Source organism: Bos grunniens, chromosome 16 (genome assembly GCF_055505025.1).
Source record: "Bos grunniens cultivar Pamir isolate PY7600 chromosome 16, Bosgru_T2T1.0, whole genome shotgun sequence".
Lineage (NCBI taxonomy): Eukaryota > Metazoa > Chordata > Mammalia > Artiodactyla > Bovidae > Bos > Bos grunniens.
The window spans coordinates 9,573,288-9,596,390 of NC_141180.1; the positions used below are offsets into that span (position 1 = coordinate 9,573,288).

General features: G+C 36.6%; 1 protein-coding gene across 1 annotated transcript in view; it reads left to right on the top strand.

The window, feature by feature from the left end:
• Positions 1-23,103, top strand: part of DTL (denticleless E3 ubiquitin protein ligase adapter) — a 50,304-nt gene that overhangs the window by 18,396 nt on the left and 8,805 nt on the right. Inside the window, exons 6-13 of the mRNA XM_086343306.1 lie at positions 290-355; positions 1,615-1,727; positions 2,967-3,040; positions 4,735-4,838; positions 5,140-5,244; positions 9,841-9,953; positions 15,742-15,831; positions 18,407-18,542. Coding sequence (XP_086199432.1) covers positions 290-355; positions 1,615-1,727; positions 2,967-3,040; positions 4,735-4,838; positions 5,140-5,244; positions 9,841-9,953; positions 15,742-15,831; positions 18,407-18,542 — 801 coding nt within the window. The remainder of the gene's footprint in view (positions 1-289; positions 356-1,614; positions 1,728-2,966; positions 3,041-4,734; positions 4,839-5,139; positions 5,245-9,840; positions 9,954-15,741; positions 15,832-18,406; positions 18,543-23,103) is intronic.

Sequence of the window (23,103 nt, forward strand, 5' to 3'; positions counted from 1 at the left end):
GTGGCTTTAGGAAAACTTAGAGGTTTATTCTATCAAGTTTTTGTTCAATGTAAGCATTTTGAGTTCTAATACTTTCCCTTTACAGCTTTGTTTTCTCTTATTTGTGTTGAGCTTATTGTTTTCTCTTATTTGTGTGTGATAAAATGTATATTTTATCATTTTAGTCTCCAGTGCCAATTACAGTACCTAGCATATATTAGATACCCTTGAAACTTTATTAATAAATTGAAATATATGTGTCATTAACTGGTTTTGTTAACTTCTTGATAAACTATTTATATGTCTACAGCTGTCTTCTGTACAGGGGGTAGAGATGGCAACATTATGGTCTGGGATACCAGGTGCAACAAAAAAGGTAATCTAGTTCCATTTCAATTCTGACAAGTGTGGTATTGCTCCATAATTTTGAAAGAATTGATGATTTCACTTGTTTACCACCAGGGGGCACAGGTTCATAATCCCTAATTCTTCTCTGGTTCTCAGGTTCTTAGTGATTTCTTCAAGTATTACCCTCCATATTTACCTTATGAACTATAATGCCATTTATCTAAATTATTAATGGGATTGCAATTATTAGTACATGATCTTTCATTTTAATTTTAAAAATTTGAGGACTTTAAAGAATTGGATTAAATTAAATTTAATTATACTCACATTGCCCCCTAATGCCATTAAGCAGAAAGCAATGATCATATCAGAAAAAGAAACGGCAACCCACTCCAGTATTTTGTCTGGGAAAGCCCATGGACAGAGAAGCCTGATGGGCTAGAGTACATGGAGTCGCAAAAAGAGTCAGATATGACTTAGCAAATGAACAACAACAAATGATCGTCTCCCTGCTTACATCATTAAAAAAAAATTATTTGTAATAGACTGTTTTTTAGAGCAGCTTTAGATACACAGCAAAACTGAGCAGAATGTACAGAGTTCTCTGTATGGCTATACCCGCTGTCCTCACAGTCTCTCCCCCAGTCAACATCCTGCCCCAGAGCTGGACATTTGGTACAGCTGGTGAACCCACTGATACACCATTATCACCCAGTGTCCATCTTATTTACCTAACATTATGGTTCACTGTTGGCATTACACATGCTCTTGGTTTTGACAGATGTGTATCTGGCATGTGTGTGCCATTACAGTATCTTATGGAGTAGTTTCTCTGCCCTAAAAATCCTTTGTGCTCCACCTAGTCATCATACCCTCCCTCCTAAACTCTGCCTATCACTGATCTTTTACACTATCTCCATGGTGTTGCCTTTATCAGAATGTCATATTATTGGAACCCTAGAGTATATATAGCCTTTCAGATTGCCTTCTCTCACCTGTCTACTTATACCACAATTTTATTCATACATTCACCTACTGAAGGACATCTTGGTTGCTTCCAGATTTGGGCAATTAAGAATAAAGCTGCTATAAATATCCATGTGTTTATTTCCTTTCTATATATTATAATCTCACACAAGAGATGATGGTACAGTGACCCTGCTGGCTTCTAATTTTACTAATTTAAAACAGTATAATTATGGGATCTTATATATAAATGTTACATTCAGCATGGGAATAAATTTCTGAAACCTAAACCAATTATGTTCTGAAAAAAATATTTTTCAGATGGATTTTACAGGCAAGTGAACCAAATCAGTGGAGCTCATAATACCTTAGACAAGCAAACCCCTTCAAAACCTAAGAAGAAACAGAATTCCAAAGGGCTTGCTCCTTCTGTGGTAAGGTTTTATAGCTGTGTACATGTGTGCAGATCTTGACAGCATCATCGAGTCTCATTTGGGGAATTTGTTGGGCATAAAATGAGAGTGATTCAGTTAGTGAATGAGAGTCTTTATTTCTTCTTGATATCAGTGGTTTATTGTTTAATACTCATTCAGTACTTACAGTACTAATTCTCAAACTCTAGGGTGCCACGGAGTCACTTGGGAAATATGTTAAAAATTCAGTTTCCTGAAACTCATACCTAGAGACCTCCATGCATGCACATCATCTAAACTCATTAGGAGAGGGAGATGTGTGGTTTAAACAGCATATTAAGTGCCATGGTGCCATATTCTGTAGGGCAAAGGAATCCCTGTTGTTGTTTTCATGATACTAACTGCAGAACAGATGTGAGTTTTTTTATGTTCTTTTTTTTATAACATACTTGGCAAAAGATTTCAAAATATTTTGAGAAACATTAGGAAAAATATAAGCACCTCTTTAGCATTTTACAGTCAAAGTTCAAACAGTGCCCACAATATAGCTTTTTTCTTAAAAAAAAAGAAAGAAATTATCAGTGTTTCTTAATTTATTTTTCTAGTATTCCTGTTCTGTAGGGTCTACGTTAATATTTTGGGGATGTGTGGTTGCTAAAACATTAGGACTTAAATTACATTGGCATGAATGGAAACTGACAGGGTTAGTATGTAGTCTTTGGAGGCCAGATAAAGTTAAAATGAGTAACTTTTCAGACATTTCATCAGATTCTGGGGCCAAGAAAACTTAGCATCGATTAGGAGGTAAAATTCCACTTGCTCCTTTAGATTTTTCAGAGCACGTAACCATCTTTTATCTGTAATTCTTAAGACACTCCTATATGATAATCTGGAAAGATATCAACATTTTACAGATGAAACATGCGCAAGTTAAATGAGTTTCCTAAGGATACACAGTAGGAATGATTTTTAGTATAGCAAGTAGACTTAGGTACTAAAATACTGTGTTAATCACCAGTTTTTTTCTTGAATGCAAGTCAAAATGTTCATAGTATGATATAAATTGATGTTTAGGTCATTTTCTTGCTAAAATTACTTCTTGGTCTACAGTATATGTTTGACTGATACTGCAGGGGAAAGATTTAGTCTAGTTCAGTTTAGGGGATAAAGGCATCATTTTAGCGCCTTGGTCTCTTAATAGTGAAGATTGTTATACCCCAAATAGGATTTCCTTCTTTTTTTTCTTCCTTGTGCTATTAGGATTTCCAGCAGAGTGTTACTGTGGTCCTCTTTCAGGATGAGAACACATTAGTCTCAGCAGGAGCCGTGGATGGGTAAGAAGAGTCTTTATTTATTGGTTCTTTTGATGAGCTATCTTTCATGAACTGTGATAGAGAAGTCACCTAATCCCATTGTAATTTAATGTGCGTGCTTTTAAATTTCAACATAGTACCCAGCTGAGAAGAACTCTAGATCACACTGAAAAATATCTAGTTATTAGAGCTCTTGCTCAAATAATTAAATGAGATAATTGTCACAGTTAGCACATTGTCTAGCACTTAGGAGCAGCATTGGCACCTGTTGCTGCTGCTGTTACAGAGAAGCTTGATGGTAACTTGCTTGTGTGAGCTGCATAATTTAATCAATGGTTTCCCATTATATTTAAAAGATATGTTTATATTTTACTGTAGTCTGTTGTGTGTAAGATAGCATTGTGTCTAAAAATGTCAATGTACAGACCTTAATTTAAAAATATTTTATTGCTGGGAAATGCCAAAACAATTAAAATGGTAACATCACAGATCACTATAGCAAAAATAATAATGATGAAAAATGGAAGCATTAGGAGAACTACTAAAATGTGACATAGAGACATGAAACGAGAAGATGCTGTTGGAAAAATGGTACCTATAGACTTACCACAACCTTCAATTTGTGAAAAAATGAAATATCTGCAAAGCACAGTGAAATGAGATATGCCTATATTTTGGGTTTTGTCTTCTCTAGTTCAGTAGTATCCTAAAAGACAGAACCTGATTCTGGGCATGTAACTGGCATTTCAGGGAGTACTCTAACTAGATTGATGTTAAGGCCTAAGGACTTACACATACTTTCCATCCATGATTGGTCTGAATTTTGGGAACTTTATACTTCCGTATAAGTTTGTGATACTTCTTGATTTTTTGCTTTGTTGAAATTTAAGTTCATTGAGTACAGGGGCTCCTTCTTTTTAAAATATTCTTCTTTGCCCTCTTTTTGCCCATTATATCTCCCAAGATATCCCTCCCTTCAAAAATTTTAATTTAAAAATATAATGGCTTAATAAACTAAGGTTTCTGTTGTGTCCTCTAAACACTAAAACTCTTCTGTGGACCAAATTCTCAGGCACAAATGAAGGATTATCTAAAGATTATTAGTTATATTTGTAAATGGCTTTCTTTGTGAAAGCTTTCTTTCCAAGGAATACTGCCCTCTTATAACCAAGCTTGTGTTTTCAAGTTGTCTACAAAGTAGATCTTGAAAATTAGGAAAATTATCCCAATAGGTGAAATGTAAAAATACTCTATTTCACAGGAAAGTTTGTTTAGACTACATTTCTTAAAGAATTAATGTATAGGGATACAACCATAAGGACACAGTTTTGTACTTAATGATGTCAAAGGTTACATGCGGAATGTTAAAGGCTTAGGAAGTGTGTGGTTTTTGTTTTTTTTTTTCTGAAAACAATGAAACAATGACTATCAGCACTCAACCTTCATCTTCCTTTTCCGCTCTTTTCAAGTAAACTCAGGGAATCCCATCTGTGGGTCAGAACACATCTGTTTCCGTTCTGCTAGAATTGTTAGCCTGACATTGGAGACAAGAGTATGAGATAGTTCAATCTATTTCCCAATGAAATATCCTCACTGTAGCTGGTTGATGTGCCAGAGGAATTAGATTAAAAGTCATTTCACATTCAAACGTAGTTGAAACTGATTGGTGTTGGAAAAGGACTACAAAATAACTATTTTTTAACCTTGATTTTTAGCATAATCAAAATATGGGATTTACGTAAGAATTATACTGCTTATCGACAGGAACCCATAGCATCCAAGTCTTTCCTGTACCCAGGTAGCAGCACTCGAAAACTAGGTAAGCCTTATTCATTCTGTTGGACTCTTTTGTAGGGCTTTTTTGGATATGTAAGTTTTGTCAAAATTTTAAAATAAATATCAAACTAGTTTTCAGCAACTGTTATTCTCAGCTGACTTGAGAAACTAGTATGTGAAAGTATCTTTTTGAAGTTACAGAAACTTAGAAGAATAATTTTGGTTTGTAGAAATTTGGGGGAATCAGAATAGGGATGATACTTGTAATGAAATGATCTAAAAAGATCATTTTCACCTCTGATCTACTCTGTCATCAGCCCTTGCTAACTCATTCCTTTTTCCAGGATACTCAAGTCTGATTTTGGATTCTACTGGCTCCACTTTATTTGCTAACTGCACAGATGACAACATCTACATGTTCAATATGACTGGATTAAAGACTTCTCCAGGTAGGGTCTTAGTCATTCAAATTCTTTCCTAAAAATAATATGGGTTTTTTTCATTAATGATAATTTAATGTTGTTTGTGGTTTTTGTACTGAATTTATGAAGACATAAAGGGGCTTTGGGGTCTTTGATTAGCTCCAGTGATGTTTTAATTCATAGGTGTACTTATCTTGTGATTTCACAAGTGAACAGAATCCTGCTCCATGTGGTGGCTTAATTTTAATAGTAAGTCTTTCCGATAGTAAGTCTTTCCCGAAATTATACCCCTTCCACTCCAGTACTCTTGCCTGGAAAATCCCATGGACGGAGGAGCCTGGTAGGCTGCAGTCCATGGGGTCGCTAAGAGTCGGACACGACTGAGCGACTTGACTTTGACTTTTCACTTTCATTCATTGGAGAAGGAAATGGCAACCCACTCCAGTACTCCTGCCTGGAAAATCCCATGGACGGAGGAGCCTGGAAGGCTGCAGTCCATGGGGTCGCTGAGGGTTGGACATGACTGAGCGACTTGACTTTGACTTTTCACTTTCATTCATTGGAGAAGGAAATGGCAACCCACTCCAGTATTCTTGGCTAGAGAACCCCAGGGATGGGGAGAGTCTGGTGGGCTGCCGTCTATGGGGTCGCACAGAGTCGGACATGACTGAAGCGACTTAGCAGCAGCAGCAGCAGCAGATATACTTCAGATTATTTCAATATTTGTGGGATAGAGAAGGCTGTTCTGTTCAGCTTTTGTCCTGTATGTGGGTTATTTGTTAAAGTTAGGGGGCTTAGTTTTAAGCCCTCAAAATAGTCCCTACCCACCTCAGCCTTCTCATTAATGTTGGACAGAGGCTATTTTATCTCTGGATGTTTTTCCTAATCTCATTTTTTTTCTCTTTAAGAAAATTATAAGTGGAATATATAATTTATAAATGGACTATAAAAAGCTTATATATTTTATATTTATATATATTACATATATTTATAAGTGGAATATATAAAGCTAATAAATGACATTTTAAAAAATTAGTTTCTCAAGCATACTCTCAAGAGGGTTAGAGTTACATCATCTTGAGGACATTATCAGTTGTTTAAGCAAGCTACATACTTGTAACCTACCTACTTATTTCTCATATATAACTGTCAGAAAAAGACTTTGAATTCTATAACCAATCCCTAGAGCTACCCAGTTCCCACTAAAGTAAGATACATGGATAAAAAAGAAATCTTGAAATAGTGCAGAATTTAGCTGGGCATTTACAGAAGTTTCCTAAGACTGACCCCAAGCCATTATTAGGACTTCAATACCTATGACAGTATCATACATGGCATTTTTAATGCCCTGCGTTAGGTCTGATGTTGTCTAAACAAGAGTAAGAATGTAAACAAGAAAAGGAAAGAGGTTTTATAACTTTGCTTGCTATCTCCTTGATTGAAATTAGAACTTGAACAACTCTTGGTTTATTTAACCATATAAAACAAACTCTTCAAATTTTTTCCCTAGAAGATGAAAGCCTAATTATATTATCAGATGTCCAAGATCATTTTGTTATGTGCGACACCAAAAGGGGCCTTAAATTTAGTTGTTCTTCTGCCATCAAACAAATATGCCCAAGGCCACTTAACTAATAATTTAATAACCTTTCCTCTGTACTCCTGAAATTGTTTTATTGGCTCTCATATATAGATAGGTAGGTAGGTAGGCAGATAGGTATGTTCCTTAGAAATTGACAGATATGTGTGTGAGAGAGAAAGAGAGATCTAGTAATTGCTTGTCTTTTTCAAAACTTGAGGTCCTGAAATCAGTACTTGATGTTCTATACCTTTAGTTCACAGCACTTTATTATACTAAGTGATGTTTATAAGGACAACTCTGAAGCATCTTCAGTTCAGTTCAGTTGCTCAGTCGTTTCCGACTCTTTGCAACACCATGAATCGCAGCACGCCAGGCCTCCGTGTCCATCACCAACTCCCAGAGTTCACTCAAACTCATGTCCATTGAGTCAGTGATGCCATTCAGCCATCTCATCCTGTGTCATCCCCTTCACCTCCTGCCAACAATCCCTCCGAGCATCAGGTTCTTTTCCAATGAGTCAGCTCTTTGCATCAGGTGGCCAAAGTATTGCAGTTTCAGCTTTAGCATCAGTCCTTCCAACAAACACCCAAGACTGATCTCCTTCAGGATGGACTGGTTGGATCTCCTTGCAGTCCAAGGGACTCTCAAGAGTCTTCTCCAACACCACACTTCAAAAGCATCAATTCTTCGGTGCTCAGCTTTCTTTATAGTCCAACTCTCACATCCATACATGACCACTGGAAAAACCATAGCCTTGACCACACAGACCTTTGTTGGCAGAGTAATGTCTCTGCTTTTGAATATGCTCTCTAGGTTGGTCATAACTTTCCTTCCAAGGAGAAATCATCTATTAATTTCATGGCTGCAGTCACCATCTGCAGTGATTTTGGAGCCCCCAAAAATAGTCAGCCACTGTTTGCACTGTTTCCCCATCTATTTCCCATGAAGTGGTGGGACCAGATGCCATGATCTTCGTTTTCTGAATGTTGAGCTTTAAGCCAACTTTTTCACTCTCCTCTTTCATTTTCATCAAGAGGCTTTTTAGTTCCTCTTCACTTTCTGCCATAAGGGTGGTGTCATCTGCATATCTGAGGTTATTGATATTTCTCCAGGCAATCTTGATTCCAGCTTGTGCTTCTTCCAGCCCAGTGTTTCTCATGATGTACCCTGCATAGAAGTTAAATAAGCAGGGTGACAATATACAGCCTTGACGTACTCCTTTTCCTATTTGGAACCAGTCTTTTGTTCCATGTCCAGTTCTAACTGTTGCTTCCTGACCTGCATACAAATTTCTCAAGAGGCAGGTCAGGTGCTCTGGTATTCCCATCTCTTTCAAAATTTTCCACAGTTTATTGTGATCCACACAAGTCAAAGGCTTTGGCATAGTCAATAAAGCAGAAATAGATGTTTTTCTGGAACTCCCTTACTTTTTCGATGATCCAGCAGATGTTGGCAATTGAAGCATCTTAATGAAGCATTTTAAGAGCCCAAATTGTCAACAATTAAACTAATTAAAGCCAATATAGGTTTAGAAGGATTTTTTTCTATAAACTTTATGTTGGCTTTCTTAGACCAGCAGAGGGCAATAAATACTTAAGAGTTTAGTGGAAAATTTGGTCTAGTTTTCCATTCATAGCTAAGAGCTGAGAAAGATGAACAATTATAGTTTTGGAATTGTATTCAGAATAAAGGATCCTGTTTATTTTGTGAGGATTTATCTGTCATAGTAACTCTATAATACATGTATCTGAATTGATTCATGTCTTGCTTAACTTTAACAGTTGCAGTATTTGATGTGGCAGTGTATTTGACATGCAGGGTTTTTCTTGAAAAGCTCTAAATACAAAGTTTGTTTTTTAATCCAATTTTTTATTCTAGCAAAAGGAAGAGATTTTTGTGAGTAGTTATAGAAAGCTGTTGAGTTCAGTTCAGTTCAGTCTTCAGTTGTGTCCGGCTCTTTGCGACTCCATGAACCGCAGCACACCGGGCCTCCCTGTCCATCAACCAACTCCCGGAGTCCACCCAAACCCATGTCATTGAGTCACTGATGCCATCCAACCATCTCATCCTCTGTCATCCCCTTCTCCTCCTGCCCTCAATCTTTCCCAACATCAGGGTCTTTTCAAATGAGTCAGCACTTCACCTCAGGTGCCCAAAACATTGGAGTTTCAGCTTCAACATCAGTCCTTCCAATAATAATTCTTTTTTCCCCCTCCGTTAGAAGATTGCAGTGAAGTATTTTTTCCTTCCTGAACGTATCCTTAAATTTTCCAATGACCGAGATGTTTTTCCTTTAATTTCCTAGTAGAGTTCTAATGCCTGAGGCCTCAGCTTTTGGTCTCCTTAGGATGGAATTAAGGAGATTCCTAGATTGGATAGTGAGAAGTCTAAACCTAACCTAGTTGGAGTATCTTACGTATGAATATATAGTTTACCTCATTGGCCACTTCTACTCTTCAGCCTACTTAAAGTCGAGTTTAAAGGTTACCGCATCTCAGATAGACTATCCATAAATCTTAATTCTCCTTTCACTGATTTTTACCTATTCATACAACAAATGTTTGAAGATTTCCTCTGTAAAGCATTATAAAGTCTGAAGTCTAGTGAAGAAAGAAAAAGATATTTGTGAAATATATCCTTAAGAGGTTTGAAGTTAATTTAAGAGGAAGAAAGACCAATGTTTAATGCAATGGAAAAAACCTAGCCTGGGGTGGAAAGAGAGGGTCTGACAAAGGCATTTTTACTAAAGGATTGGACACTGACTCTGTTCTTCCTTTGAGAATATTTTTTGTCCCTTTCTTCTCAATAGCTAACTCCGTACCAAGTATTTGGGCTTAGATCATGAGATTGGGTCTAATATAAAGCCTTTTCCTAGGATTTCCTTGCTTTTTCTGCCACTGTCCAGTTCTTTTTAAACTGCTGACTTACTTGACCATCTGCTTCATTAGTCAATACATTAATAAACTTATTAGGATATGTATACTGTCTGCATTTATTTGAACACTGGAAATGAAGTAATTTGATTTTTTTCCTTCTGGCAGTGGCTGTCTTCAGTGGACATCAGAACTCTACCTTTTATGTTAAATCCAGTATTAGTCCAGATGACCAGTTTTTAGTCAGTGGCTCAAGTGATGAAGCTGCCTACATCTGGAAGGTAAGTTACCAAACTTTAGCCTTTCTATATCAGATGTTAAGTAAAAATTGCTTTTTGCCTCTAAATACAGCTGAAACTTCACCCTGACTGTGACAAAATATATCATACTTTCACTGTACGCTTCTCAGAAATCTAAATCCATATCCTCCAGCAGATTTACAGATTATGAGGAAGTTGAGAATTCAGAAGACTGAAAAGACTCTTAAATACTTTGTCCTGCTTCCTGGAAAAACATGCTGTACTGCCTTACTGCCCTGTGTTTTCAGACTCTCATAAAATTTGGAACAGTAACAGAGCACAGTATTTGAATCCTACACGCCAGTCACCCATAGAGCCTTGCACAAAACACTCATTCAAAAATGTTCATGGAATAATTGTGTTTTTTACTCTCCTCTAAGTGGGTAGTTGTCAGGTTATTAAAATAGATGTGGCTGCTTTGTCAGTTTTGTGTTTCTTTAATAGCATTATTTATTCATTTATTTACAGATTCCCCATTTCTGTTACACGAATTTATAATTTTTTGTTTTTTCATTTTAAATAGTGGTTCTAAAGCAGCTACTATAGGCTAAGAAATTTAAAGCTATTCATTTGAAGTCAAGAGGAGAAAACTGAAATACAAGTAGCATTTCCTAACCACTGGAAAATGGCTCTTGTGGAATAATTAATTATAGAAATGTCTGAGTTCAAAGAAAAAGACCATTAAGGTGTTTTCCTAGGGCTAGAAATCATTATCTTCTGGATTGCCCTATAGTTTCATAAATGTCATAGACATTGGTGAAATAAATGATCAAAGTCTGTTGATTTTAGATTTTAGAATCATAGTGACTGAAACTTCATAGACTTGTAGGTTCAATATTATTAAATCCCTTTTCAGGAGACAGTTTGTGTCATCTTTAGTCCTGCCAACTTCTAGGAAGTCATATCTTTAATGCAGGACAAGAGTAGATCTTGTCAGATATGAGGAATAATTCTTCAGCTTACTTTCAACTAGTCCTGAGGGAGGTACTAAAAAATGATCAAATGTAACACTACCTTCTCAAAAGCTTTAGTAACAATAACCTTGATAATCACAGGGTGGAGATATTGTTCTAGCCAAGATGCATTTTTGTTGACCTTGCCTCTTTTTCTTCACACATACCTACTGTATTTTTAAATAATTTTCTTATAAAATATATACTTGAGACCCTCATCTTATGATAAGAGTTTTACATAACTTCTTGTCTATAAAATTCTTCTTACTTGAGCTTTAAACTTTATGTGACTAGCACTGATGTTTCTGTTTCATAATCTGGTCTTACGCTGCATATTTATTATCTTCTGGTTTTTCCTTCCCTCACTATCTTACCTACATTCCTTTTTCTGCTTTGGTTCCCAACTTAGCTAGAGGATTTTATTCCTACCAAGGTCAGTATCTTTTAAATTTTTTTTCTTGAAAATAAAATTGCAAACATATCAAAAAGCATTAATAAAGGATTATGCAAAAAACAACTTAGGCACTGATCATATTTTAAAATCAGTTTTTTAATTATATAGTTACGTGTGTGTGTGTGTATTTATAGTTTATTGCCAGTACTTTTGTTTGTTTTCTGGCTTTGTTTTCTTTTTTTTTTTTTATTGCCAATTTCTAAAGTTCCTCTTAGCTCTGATACAAAAGATTGCTTATTTTTGTTTTTTTTTTTTTTTGGTTCCAGAAAATCTGGGTTGAGGGATGCTTTCTCTCCTTAAAGACAAGCAGTAAAGATACTTGGCTGTTCATTAGTAACTCATTTTCAAACATCCAGTCAGTGGGTATCACACATGGGTGACCCTTTCTGAATTCTAGGCTGGGTCACATGTCAGTGCTGAGTGATGTGGTTCAGACATGATGTTCTCCTGCCTGTCCACACATAACTCAGTGTGCAGGTTCTGATATTTGAGATCTTGGCAAACTTACTGCTCCTAAAATGAATTTGCCTGGTGAGGTGGCTCAATTTTCCTTTTCCATGGTAAGAAAAGAGGGGTGGAATGTAGTGTGTAATTTAAAAACAGTTACACACAAGCTGAGTAGTCAGGCCATTAGGTCAGAATTCTCTCAGGTATAAGGATTTTCCTATGCCAAAAAAGCCCATGGGCACAAGAAAATGGGGTGAAAGAATGAAGTTTTAGATCTCAGGGCAGAAGAGAATGAATAGCCTTCCCGTCCTAATTACTGCCCAGCAAAAAGGAGATGTGGTTTAGTTAGGCTTTCTGACACTGAGGCCCAAGAGTAAAAACATGTAATATTATGTTTTTTTCTTGTTTAATTGCCTACCCCTTGTCCTCCCCTAACCCCTGCCCCCCTTCCCTGGTTCATTTCTGATAGAGCCCCTGAATAGTATTGAAGTGGTTATAAATAAACTGATTTGGCACCGTCATTCTACCGCTGACTGGCGAAACATTGAGCCTGACACTTTAGGAAGTGTAAATGATCTCATGGCAGAAATGAAGATTAGGTTTGGTCTCTAACGGGGCAGAGTAAGGAGGTTTTTTGAGGAAAGGTGCTGATCTTTTTTGCCTGTTAAAGTATACAAAATGTTTTATGAGGTCTGTACTTTAGGACCAGTTGCTTCTAAAGGTACCTTCATTGTTCTGAGAGTTTTACCTTAGGAATTTCTCCTGCCTTGAGTTAAGCCTTTATTCTGTAACAACTAAAATTTGTAAGAGAAGACAATTTTTTTGTGTTTTGACCTTTCCCAGAATGCATAGATGTAAATGTCCCTTGGACTTAATAGTCTCCTCTTCCTATTTAAAAGTAGAGGGAGGTTTTCAAAAGTGAAATCATGTCATTATGATAACACTTTTATTATAATTATTACAATGAATATTATAATGAAGTGACAATAAATAAAAACATATTTGAATAAGAATCAAAGATTTAAGTCACCTGAATTTCATTAGAAGAAATTAATCTTCTTTGGAGTAGTCACCCAATATACTTTACCATACTAGGATAGTCCTCAACTGTGAAAACACTTGTTACTAATGTTCATAAAGACTTGTTGGACATAAGCTCTCATTCCAGTCTACAGCATGCCCTTCCCTCAACTTTTTCTTTTAAATTGAGATAGAATTTGAATACTGTAAAATTCACCACTGTAGTCATTTTAAAGTGTACAGTTCAATGATTTTTTTTTTTTTTTTGTATAGTCACAGTATTGTGCAGCCATCCCATCTCATTCCCAGACATTTTTATCACTCCCAAAAGAAACCCCATAACCTTTAGGAGTCACTCCATTCCTCCCTTCCCCCAACTTCTGGCAACCGGTAACCTGCATTCTGTCTCTGTAGATATGCCTATTCTGAACGTTTCCTATAAGTGGAATTATATAGAGACATGATCTTTTATGTCTGACTTTGCTTTCATAAAATTTATCCATTTTGTTATATATATCAGTACTTCATTCCTCTTTATGGAGGAATATTCCATTGGATGTTTAGACCGTATTTGTCTATTTATCAGTTGATGGACATTTAAACTTTTCCACTTTTTGGCTTTTTTAAAAAACTATTCATCTATTTATGTATTTGGCTGCATGCGCTCTTGGTTGCAGCATGCGGGGTCGTTTGTTGCATCTCACAGACTTCTCTCCAGTGAGTGTGTTGTGTGGAGTTGGTTGTCCTTCAGCGTGTGGGATCTTAGTTACCCCCCAAGGAGGAAACCTATGTCCCCTGCAGTGGAAGGTGGATTCTTAACCACTGAGCCACCAGAGAAGTCCCCACTTTTTTGGCTTTATGAACAGAGCTACTATGAACATTCACGTAAAAAGTTTTGTTTGAACATGTCTTTAATTCTCCTGGGAGTGTATACCCGAGTAGAATTGCTAGGTCATATGGTAACTAATTCTATGTTTTTAACTTTTTAGAAACCCTCCCCTCACTTTTAATGCTATGTAAGATACCTGGTTCATGGCAATCATTCAATAAATGCTGACTTTAATTGTTACTATTTTTATTCCTGCCTTATTATCAAATTATAAAAAATTTTCCAACAGGTCTATCTTTTGGGGTTTTTTTTTTCCCTCTTAAATCCTATAGATAAATGCAGAAATGTACACACATTCTATTGGTGGACATTTTTTTTCTTGACATTTATTTTAATCTTCGATATAGACACTCAAGTTCTCCTCGGTATATGTAATGCCTAGGAGACTGAGGAAGGGACAGTACCATGAGATGATGAGCTAGAAGCAACAAGCAAGTAAATACATGGAGCAAAATAATACGTTGTTACCCGAGAGGGTCAGAAGGACATAGGATTTCCTCTTATAATTTGCTGTTACCCATCCTCCTTGGGTCTTGGGTAGAGGGAAACTTTATAGGCTGGGACCACTGAGAATTTCTGTGACTGTTGAGATCATTAGAGTCTATCTTGAAAGTCTTTTTTAAAATATGCCACCTTGTGAGAGAATGAGTTCTGTGGGATTGTAGGAGTAGGTAGCCAGTGAGATCCTTTTAGAGCTCAAAGAAAAGTCTCCTTTTCTGGTAAACTTTAATTAATCCAGCAAGGCAAATCAGATTCTGCTCTTTGTCTTTGGCTTTTTGAATCATTACATAGTGTCATTTAACCAAGGAGAGGAGTAGTAATAATTGAGTTGGATACCTTATGAATCAGTATGTCGAATCTCTTAACTACAGTCTGAGGAGTCCATTAAGTTACTTAGTCATTGTTCCAAATATTCTTCCCAGAGTGCCGCCTCCTTCTTCATACGAATGAGCAATGATTAAGAGTCTCAGGTAAATGAGAAGATAATAATTTCTCTTTTTCAAACACGTATGCTAATAATAGCTACGTGGGTCTGTCTCTCTGTGCTGTGCTGATTAATGCCCATGGCCTCTGACAGGGATTGACAGCTCTTGAATGAGACAGCTGTCAAACGCCTGTCACTAATAGCATCCAGTGAGGGAGAAAATATCATTCTTAGTCACCTGTGTAGTACTGCACAATGTGACCCTTCTTTTGTACATTAAAATGTGACAATACTTAACTTGAAAATTCAGTTTCTTTAAGCAAATGAACTGAAAATAAAATTTCAGAGAATTTTTTTTCCAAAAAATATACCAAAGTGCCATGTAGAATATAGCTTTTCCCCTTTCAAAATGAAGGAGTATAACTTTGGGCTTTCATAGAAGTCAGTGAGTTCTTTTGGAAGAAAGGCTATCCCCTTGTCCCAAGAGATCTGCTAACATTTCTTAAGTACCTTCAGGATTTAGTTAAGTGCAGTGTTCCTGGAAGTAGCTGACTAAAGAAGATCTAAAATTTAGTCTAGGTTCCACTTGAAGTGTTATACCTAGCTGCTGAAACTCACCCTTTCAGTCTTGAATTTTAATCAAAATACGTATAACTACGACAAAGGATGAGATGGCTGGATGGCATCACCGACTCGATGGACGTGAGTTTGAGTGAACTCCGGGAGTTGGTGATGGACAGGGAGGCCTGGCGTGCTGCCATTCATGGGGTCGCAAAGAGTCGGACACGACTGAGCGACTGAACTGAACTGAAGTAGTCCTGATTTGAAATAAGAGCTGTCCTGGTATCTTACCTCATACTGTTTACTTATTTTTGCTGTTTTCCTTCTATTTTCTCAGATTAATGACAGAAATACTTTCACTGCCCATTGGGCCTCTTGTTCTGAGCTATAACTAGGCATGTCTAGGGATTTTTGGTAACAACTCTACAGCTGTCTAAGGTACAAGTATGGATAAATTTGAAGCCGCTGTCTGGAGACCTAACACTGCCCTGCTGACTTGTTTGTTTTTGATGGTGTGATAGGTCTCCATGCCCTGGCATCCTCCCACTGTGCTCCTGGGTCATTCTCAAGAGGTCACATCTGTGTGCTGGTGTCCATCAGACTTCACAAAGGTTTGTAAGCAAATCTCTGTAGCTGGTTTAAAAGATCACAGATTTGTAGATTTTCCCAATACAGACTTTTACATTTAAATAAACATTTAAAGATCTAGAGGCCATTCAGGATCTATATCATCATTAATCACACATTCTGTTTTTTCCTACTAAGTGTATTTCTTGGTTCTTTAGAGTCATTCCTTTCCTAAACATAGAATTTAAGTTTTTAACGTTAGTAAAATTTCATCTTAAAATTAAGGTGAAAAGAAAATCTAGTGAAGAAAACTAGTGTTTCTGACTTTGTATGTATTTTTAATGTGTGTTAAAAGTAACATCTTGACTGTTCTTCACAGACCAGTTTGGGTTCTCACATGCCTGAAAGTGCTTACTGTGAAGTCTTAAAATGTTTGGCTATCTGTGACTAAACTATGGAAGAAGTAACTCTAAACTGTTATAGACACTTTGAAAAGAAGAAAATATACTACTCACTTTAAAATAATTTTTTAATAGTGATACTTCAAACAAATTTTTAAAACCCGAAAGGCAGAAATTCCACATATATATAGGGATTTCATATAATAGTGTCCCCAGTTCCACTGACTCTCCCAGCCCCCCACCTTTGGTCTCTGGGTTATTTTGGATTTACCGGAAACGTTCCTTCTGTGGAGAGCTCCATTTCGTCTATTATGTTTTAAAGGTTTGTTGCCTTTTGTGCCTATCTGTTTTTCTATCTTCTAGAATCCTCTCATGGTCTCATCTACTCAGGACATCCCCGCTGGCTTTCAAGTACTACTATGGATTTGCTTATTTCTATATCCCTGTATAGCCATTTCTGTGATGAGCTCATGATAGCTCAATCATTTTTTTTTAAATCATTGCTTTTATCACCAATAATTACATCCCAGTGACATTTTCCCTCTAAGTTTCCATGTGATTTCCAGTGAAATATCTGCTTTTAATGAGGAATTTTAGAACTTGAAGATGAATTTTTTCAAATTACTCAGTTAATCATATCATTTTTCTCCATCCATTGTATATTGTCCTTATCTCTATGCACAGAAAAGACTCAAAGGAAGTAGTAGCAGGGCTGTTTTCCCATATTCATTTAACGACCACCTTTTCAAAAGAGTCTTTAAAATAATTTTGTCCCTACCCTACAATTAGGAATGTAAAATACCCACTTTAAAGAAAAAAGGTTTAGACTTTGAAACTGAAAAAACTTGGATTTAAATTCTAGCTCTGAGCTGGGAGAACGGGATAGTTAGGCAGTTAGGGAAGGTCATGTGCACACTGCTATATTCAAAATGGATAACCAGCAAGGACCTACTGTATAGCACATGGAACTCTGATCACTGTTATGTGCCAGCCTGGACGGGAAGGGAGTCTGGGGGAGAATGGATACATGTATACATATGGCTGAGTCCCTTCACTGTTCACCTGAAACTGTCACAACATTGTTAATCGGCTACACCCCAATACAAGATAAAAAGTTTAAAGTTTGAAAAATAAATAAATTCTAGCTCTGCCACTGAATTGTGGTGACCTTGGGCAAATAACTTTATTCTTATTTTGTAGATGAGGTTATTTGAGTGTCAGGCTTCTATATAATGAGTATTAAGTAAGATAATGTTAATTTTAGGACACTCAGACTTAACAGTTGCTCTGTAAGTAACAACTAGATAATAGACTATAGAACGACGGAGATCCCAGGCATCTCTTTGAGCGCTTAAATGTGTGTGTCTTCTTTTGGCCTCCCAGTAAGGAAAGGAAAACGCTGCCAGCCTCTTGGGGGCCAAGACTTAAGAGAACGTGTGTTCTTTTTTTCTCTCTCTCTTTAGTTACTGAAATAGAGAAATTATATAAACAAATGCTAGGGAACAGCTCTGGTACCAGTGGCCATTTGCCACAAGCTCTTCAAGCTGGACTTTCTCTGCCATAAAAGGCTTGGGACCAAGATCAGGAACGGTCAGATATTTTTAAAGGGGCAAAGGTTATTTTTAACTTCTTTCAGGCTAGTGAACTTGTTTTCCCAGATTGCTCCTTTACCTATCTGAAAAAGAATCTTAGGGAATCGTTTCATTCTACTTGTCACAGCATACTAGAGTCATGGGCTAAGTCAGATCTTGGGAGTGATCCCATTACTTGGAATAAGCCAGAACTTGAAGAATTCTGAAGAAAGTCATATAAATTGAATGTCAGTGACATAACACTGATCGATCACGTAAGAGAAAAACGACGTCTTAATTATGTATGTTTATAGTTATACAGAAGGTGATAATGATTTCCACAACTTCTTGAAAATAAAATGACATGAACCTGCTTTTATAGTAGAGCTTTAGGTTAGCTGAGAAATCACTGGTTACGAAAGTCATACCCACAGAGTATATATAAAGAAGAAACTAAAGGATCCACTTCTTTTGGAAATCTGGAATGATTTCTGAAAGCAAGGAATGAAAGTATCTGACCTTTTAGGTAGCATTTTCTATATCAGAAAGAATAATTGTCTAGTCATGAGCCCTTAAAGACATGTCTACTTTTTACTTTGTTGTGAATCTTTGATTGAAAGTTACACTCCCTTTCTGGTTCTCTGTAGATTGCTACTTGCTCTGATGACAATACACTGAAAGTCTGGCGCTTGAACAGAGATTTAGAGGAGAAATCAGGAGGAGATAAACTCTCCATAGTGGGATGGGCCTCTCAGAAGAAGAGAGAGGTGAAAGCCGACCTTGGTAAGGATCCCATGCATTTTTCTAAGTTTTTTATGTTTTTATTGGTTTAGTTCTGCAGTACAGAATGATGAGCTAGATTTTATCTTATTTTAGTATGATTTTGAAGGAAAACACCATCTTACTGGCATTTTTTTATATATATTTTCTGAACACTATGTTTATTATCTACACAAGGCACTGGAATACAGTGTAGATTTATTTCTTTAAATATTTGTTGAACATCTACTGTGTTTTAAGCACTATTCTGATTTGCTGTGGATTCTGCAGTAATCAAAAGAATCAAGAATCAGAAATGAAGCTTACATATTAGTTTGAGTCAGGAAACAAGTTAAATAAAATTTGCTTGTTAGGTAGTAATACATGGATTAGGGAAAAAGGAAAGCAGGAATGGGAGAATAACAGCATGCTGTTAAAATTTTAAATTAGGTGCCCACAGAAACCTCAAAAAAAAGATGGTGCTTGAGTACAGAAAGTGAAGTAGTAAGTCATGGCGGTATGTTTGAGAACGTTTCTGGCGGACAAAACAGCAAACGCAAAGCCCCTGAAGCCGGAGCAGACCTAGCATGTTTTGTGTTCCTCAAAGAGGCTGATGTAGCCGTAATCCCTGTGGCTAAAGAGAGGACAGGAAATAGTAGTGGAAAATAAGGTTCTTGTACAATTTTGGCTTTTATTTTGATAGATAAAAAACTGTTGGACGATTTTGAATAGAGAAGTATACGATCTGACTTTCCTTGGTCATTCTAACTTCTGTGTTGAAAACAAATTGTAAGGGGATCAGGGTAAAACTGGAAGTTAATTTAAAAACTTACTGAAGTAACCTAGAAAACAATGGTGGTGACTTGGACCAGAGAGGTAGCAGACGATACAACTTTTAAAAGTCTTCAAATTCCGGATATATTTACATGATGGAGACAACAGAAGGTTCTTTGGGATCAGATATGGGATATGAGAAAGAGTTATCAAGGATAACATCAGAGTTCTTGGTTGAGAAGCTAGGATGGAGTAACCATTAACCTCTATAAGAATCACTGCAGGAGGAGCAGTTTAAGGGAGGGAACAACTGGATACATTGTTTGATACGATTATTAGATATCTAAATGGAGATGTCAAAGAGGTGGTTAGATATTTGATTCTGCAGTTGAGGGCTAGAGTTGTAAATTTGGGATTTATTATCATATAGGTAAAAGGTAGCTATATATGGAAAAGAGAATAAGTCTGGGGTCTGAGCCGTGGAGCATCCTAATATAAGTTGGGAGAGAGGAAGCAGCAAGTACAACCAGAAAAGTAAGAGAAAAACAGAATATCGTATAAAGTAAGTAAAGGGAAGAGGGATGAATTTGGTTGAATGTTTTTGGCATGCCAAGTAAGATGAGGGCTAAAAACTGACCTTTGGATTTGGCAGTACAGGGGTTATTTAGCAACCTTGGTGAGGGCAGTTTTTGGTGGTTTGTCAGTGGCCCGGTTAGTGTTGTTCAGGAGGATAGAAAGAGAGGAGGCTCTTTCAAGGAATCTTGCTAGAAAGCAAAGGAGAACAATGAAATGGTAGAGGATGAAGCAATGTTGAAGTTTGTTTTTAGTGAGAATATAGCATTTTGTATGTGATTAGAAGGATCCTCTAGTCCAGGAGAAAACTGATGCAGGGAAATTTGCTGGAGCAGTTTCCTTGACTGAGGGGATGATCTCAAATATACAAGATGAAGAGCAGGCCTGTGCCAGGGGTGTGGATTGTTCGTCCATAGTGATGAGAAGGCAGAAATAGATGCACGGCGAAGGTAGGTGGAGAAGTGGGAAGGTCAGAACTTGTGGAAGTTTCCGTCTTCTTAGTGACATTGGAATCAGGATCATCAGCTGATTAAGAATAAGGACTAGCGGAAGAGGTGATAGAGATTTGACGAAAGAAAAGAAAGTCTGAAATAGTCACATAGAGAATGAAGAGCAAATAGGCCAGGGAAATATGATTGTTGAGCGAAGAATCAACCTGAGGCTACTACTACTCCTTCATTGAAAATGAGCAGTCGGTATGGTTGTGTGTCTGCTGCACAGGTACAGGCAGACTGTAGGTGGAAAAGTTGGTTTTAATCAGGGATGTGGTTTAAATCCACAAGTATGAAGTGAGTGGAGGGCCAAGGGAGTTGAGGACAGATATACCATCAGAGTTAAACTGGGTAAAGAGGGAAGTGAGGATATAATTGGGCTGAGGGTAGAAGCGGTAGGGTCAGTGAACTGAGCGGCCCCTGGGCATGAAGAGCTGATGGCACTGGAGTGCTGAAGAGAACTGGGAAAATAGGTGGTGGTTGAAATTGAGATAGTGGAGGATTTTAGTAGTAATGGAGGTACTGGTAGTAATAAGGCCAAGGAATAAGAGTGAAAGGACAAGGCTGTTGTAGAAGAAGAAGGTCAAGAAAATGAGAAAACAGGATATTGAAAAGATTATGAATGTGGGTTTTGTCTGAACTGACGAGTAGAATTAAAGAGAGTGACAGGGAATCAAGAACAAAAATCTAAGCACTGAGCCAGCCAAAGGGAATCCACATGTTATCAATAGATAGTCATAAGCTTGAAATTCCAGCTTAAAACTTATGTCAGCCGTCAAGGCCTAAGGTAATGAGGATTTGAGGGTGAGAATATATGCTCATTTTTCTACTGACTTGTTTAGTCTTTTATAAGATACCTCAAGCGTAACTAAACTCCAGAGGAATCTTTCACTCTAAGTCTACCTCTATAAAGTGTTTAATTTTGGTTTCTGCTTTCTTTAAAAAAAAATTTTTTTTAAGTGTTGATACTTTTAACAAGTCAACTAACTCTACAGGGCTACATAAGGTAAATAGCATTCTTTAGATACCCTACCATAGTTCCCTTTTCCCAGGGTGACAACTTCAAATCTTTTAGCTAATTTTTTGATACTTATTCCTATATCTCTAAGTAATATTTGTGCATTTCTATCTCTTATGGGATTTTTTGTTGTTGCTTCAGCATTATCTATTGACATCTTACTCTGTGAGATGAGCACTTAGCTCTTTCCTATGTCCCCATGATTACCAAACCTCTGCACACTCAACATTCCCCTAGCTTCCCAACATAGGGTCATAATTTTGGTTAGATCGAGAGTTATTACTATCATTGTATTTTCTATTCAGAATTTAGCTAAGTGGTAACTAGTTGTTTCTTTTTATTTCCTATACTTTTTTTTCCCCTTCAGACTTAAAAAAAAAGTCAAGATATATTCGCATACCACAAATTCACCTGTTTGTACAGGCCAGTGTTCTTCAGTATATTCAGAGTTGGGCAGTCAACATAATCTAATTCTAGTCTATTTTCAAGGCCCAAAATAAGGCTTCCAGTGTCTCCATAACCTTGCCAGCACTTGTTATTATTTCTTTTTTTAAATTATAGCCATCTTACTGATTGTGCAGTGGTATCCCACTGTGGTTGTGATTTGTACTGATATTTTCATGATGGCTTATGATGTTGAACATCTTTTCATGTGCCTATTGGCCATTTATAAATTTTCTTTGGAAAAGTGCCTATGCAAATAAATCCTTTGCCCATATTTTAATTGGGTTATTTGTCTATTGTTTTTATTGTTGAGTTTTATATATTCTGGATATAAGTCCCTTGTCATATAATGATTTATAAATATTTTATCTTATTCTGTAAGTTGTTTTTTCATTTTCTTGATGATGTCCTTTGGCACACAATGTTCTAATTTTGATGAAGACCTGTTTATCTGTTTTTTTCTTTTTGTAATTTGTGCTTTTGATGTTGTATCTAAGAAATCATTGCCTAATCCAAAGTCACAGAGATTTATGTCTTTATTTTCTTGTAGGAGTGTTTTAGTTTTGGGGCTACTGTTGATTTTGCGTTTATTTTTGTGTATAGTATGAGGTAGGTAAGGGTCCAAATTCTTTTGCATGTGGATAGCCCACGTTCTCAGTATCATTTTTTAGAGAGACTATTCTTTACCCCATTGAATTTTTTCAGCACTCTTGTCAAAAATCAATTGACCATAAATGTAATCTTGTCAAAAATCAATTGACCATAAATGTAAGGATTCGTTTCTGGAGTCTCAATTCCATTCCATTGATCTATAAGTCTGTCCTTATGCTGTTACCACATTGTCTCGATTACTGTACCTTGTAGTAGGTTTTAAAAATCAGAGATTCTGAGCCCTCCAATTGTCTTTTAAATTTTAAGATTGTTTGGACTATTCTGGGTCTTACATTTCTATACAAACTTTAGGACGAGCTTGTCAATTTCTGCAGAAATGGTCAGCTGGAATTCTGTTAGGGATTTCATTGAATCTATAGATCAGTTTTGGGAGTATTGCCATCTTAACAGGATTTTCTTCTGATTCATGAACATGGGATGTCTTTCTGCTGCCTTGTCTTTTAATTTTGCTTCCTAATTTTGAAAAAAAGAAAAGAATTATATAAGGGAAAAAGTCATCAACCCCCCCAACACTCATACACAATTTTAGTTAACATTTTGACTTATTTTTTAGATTTTACCCCTTTATCCATAGAGATTTTTTTGTTAACTGAGTCATGCTACGTATACATTT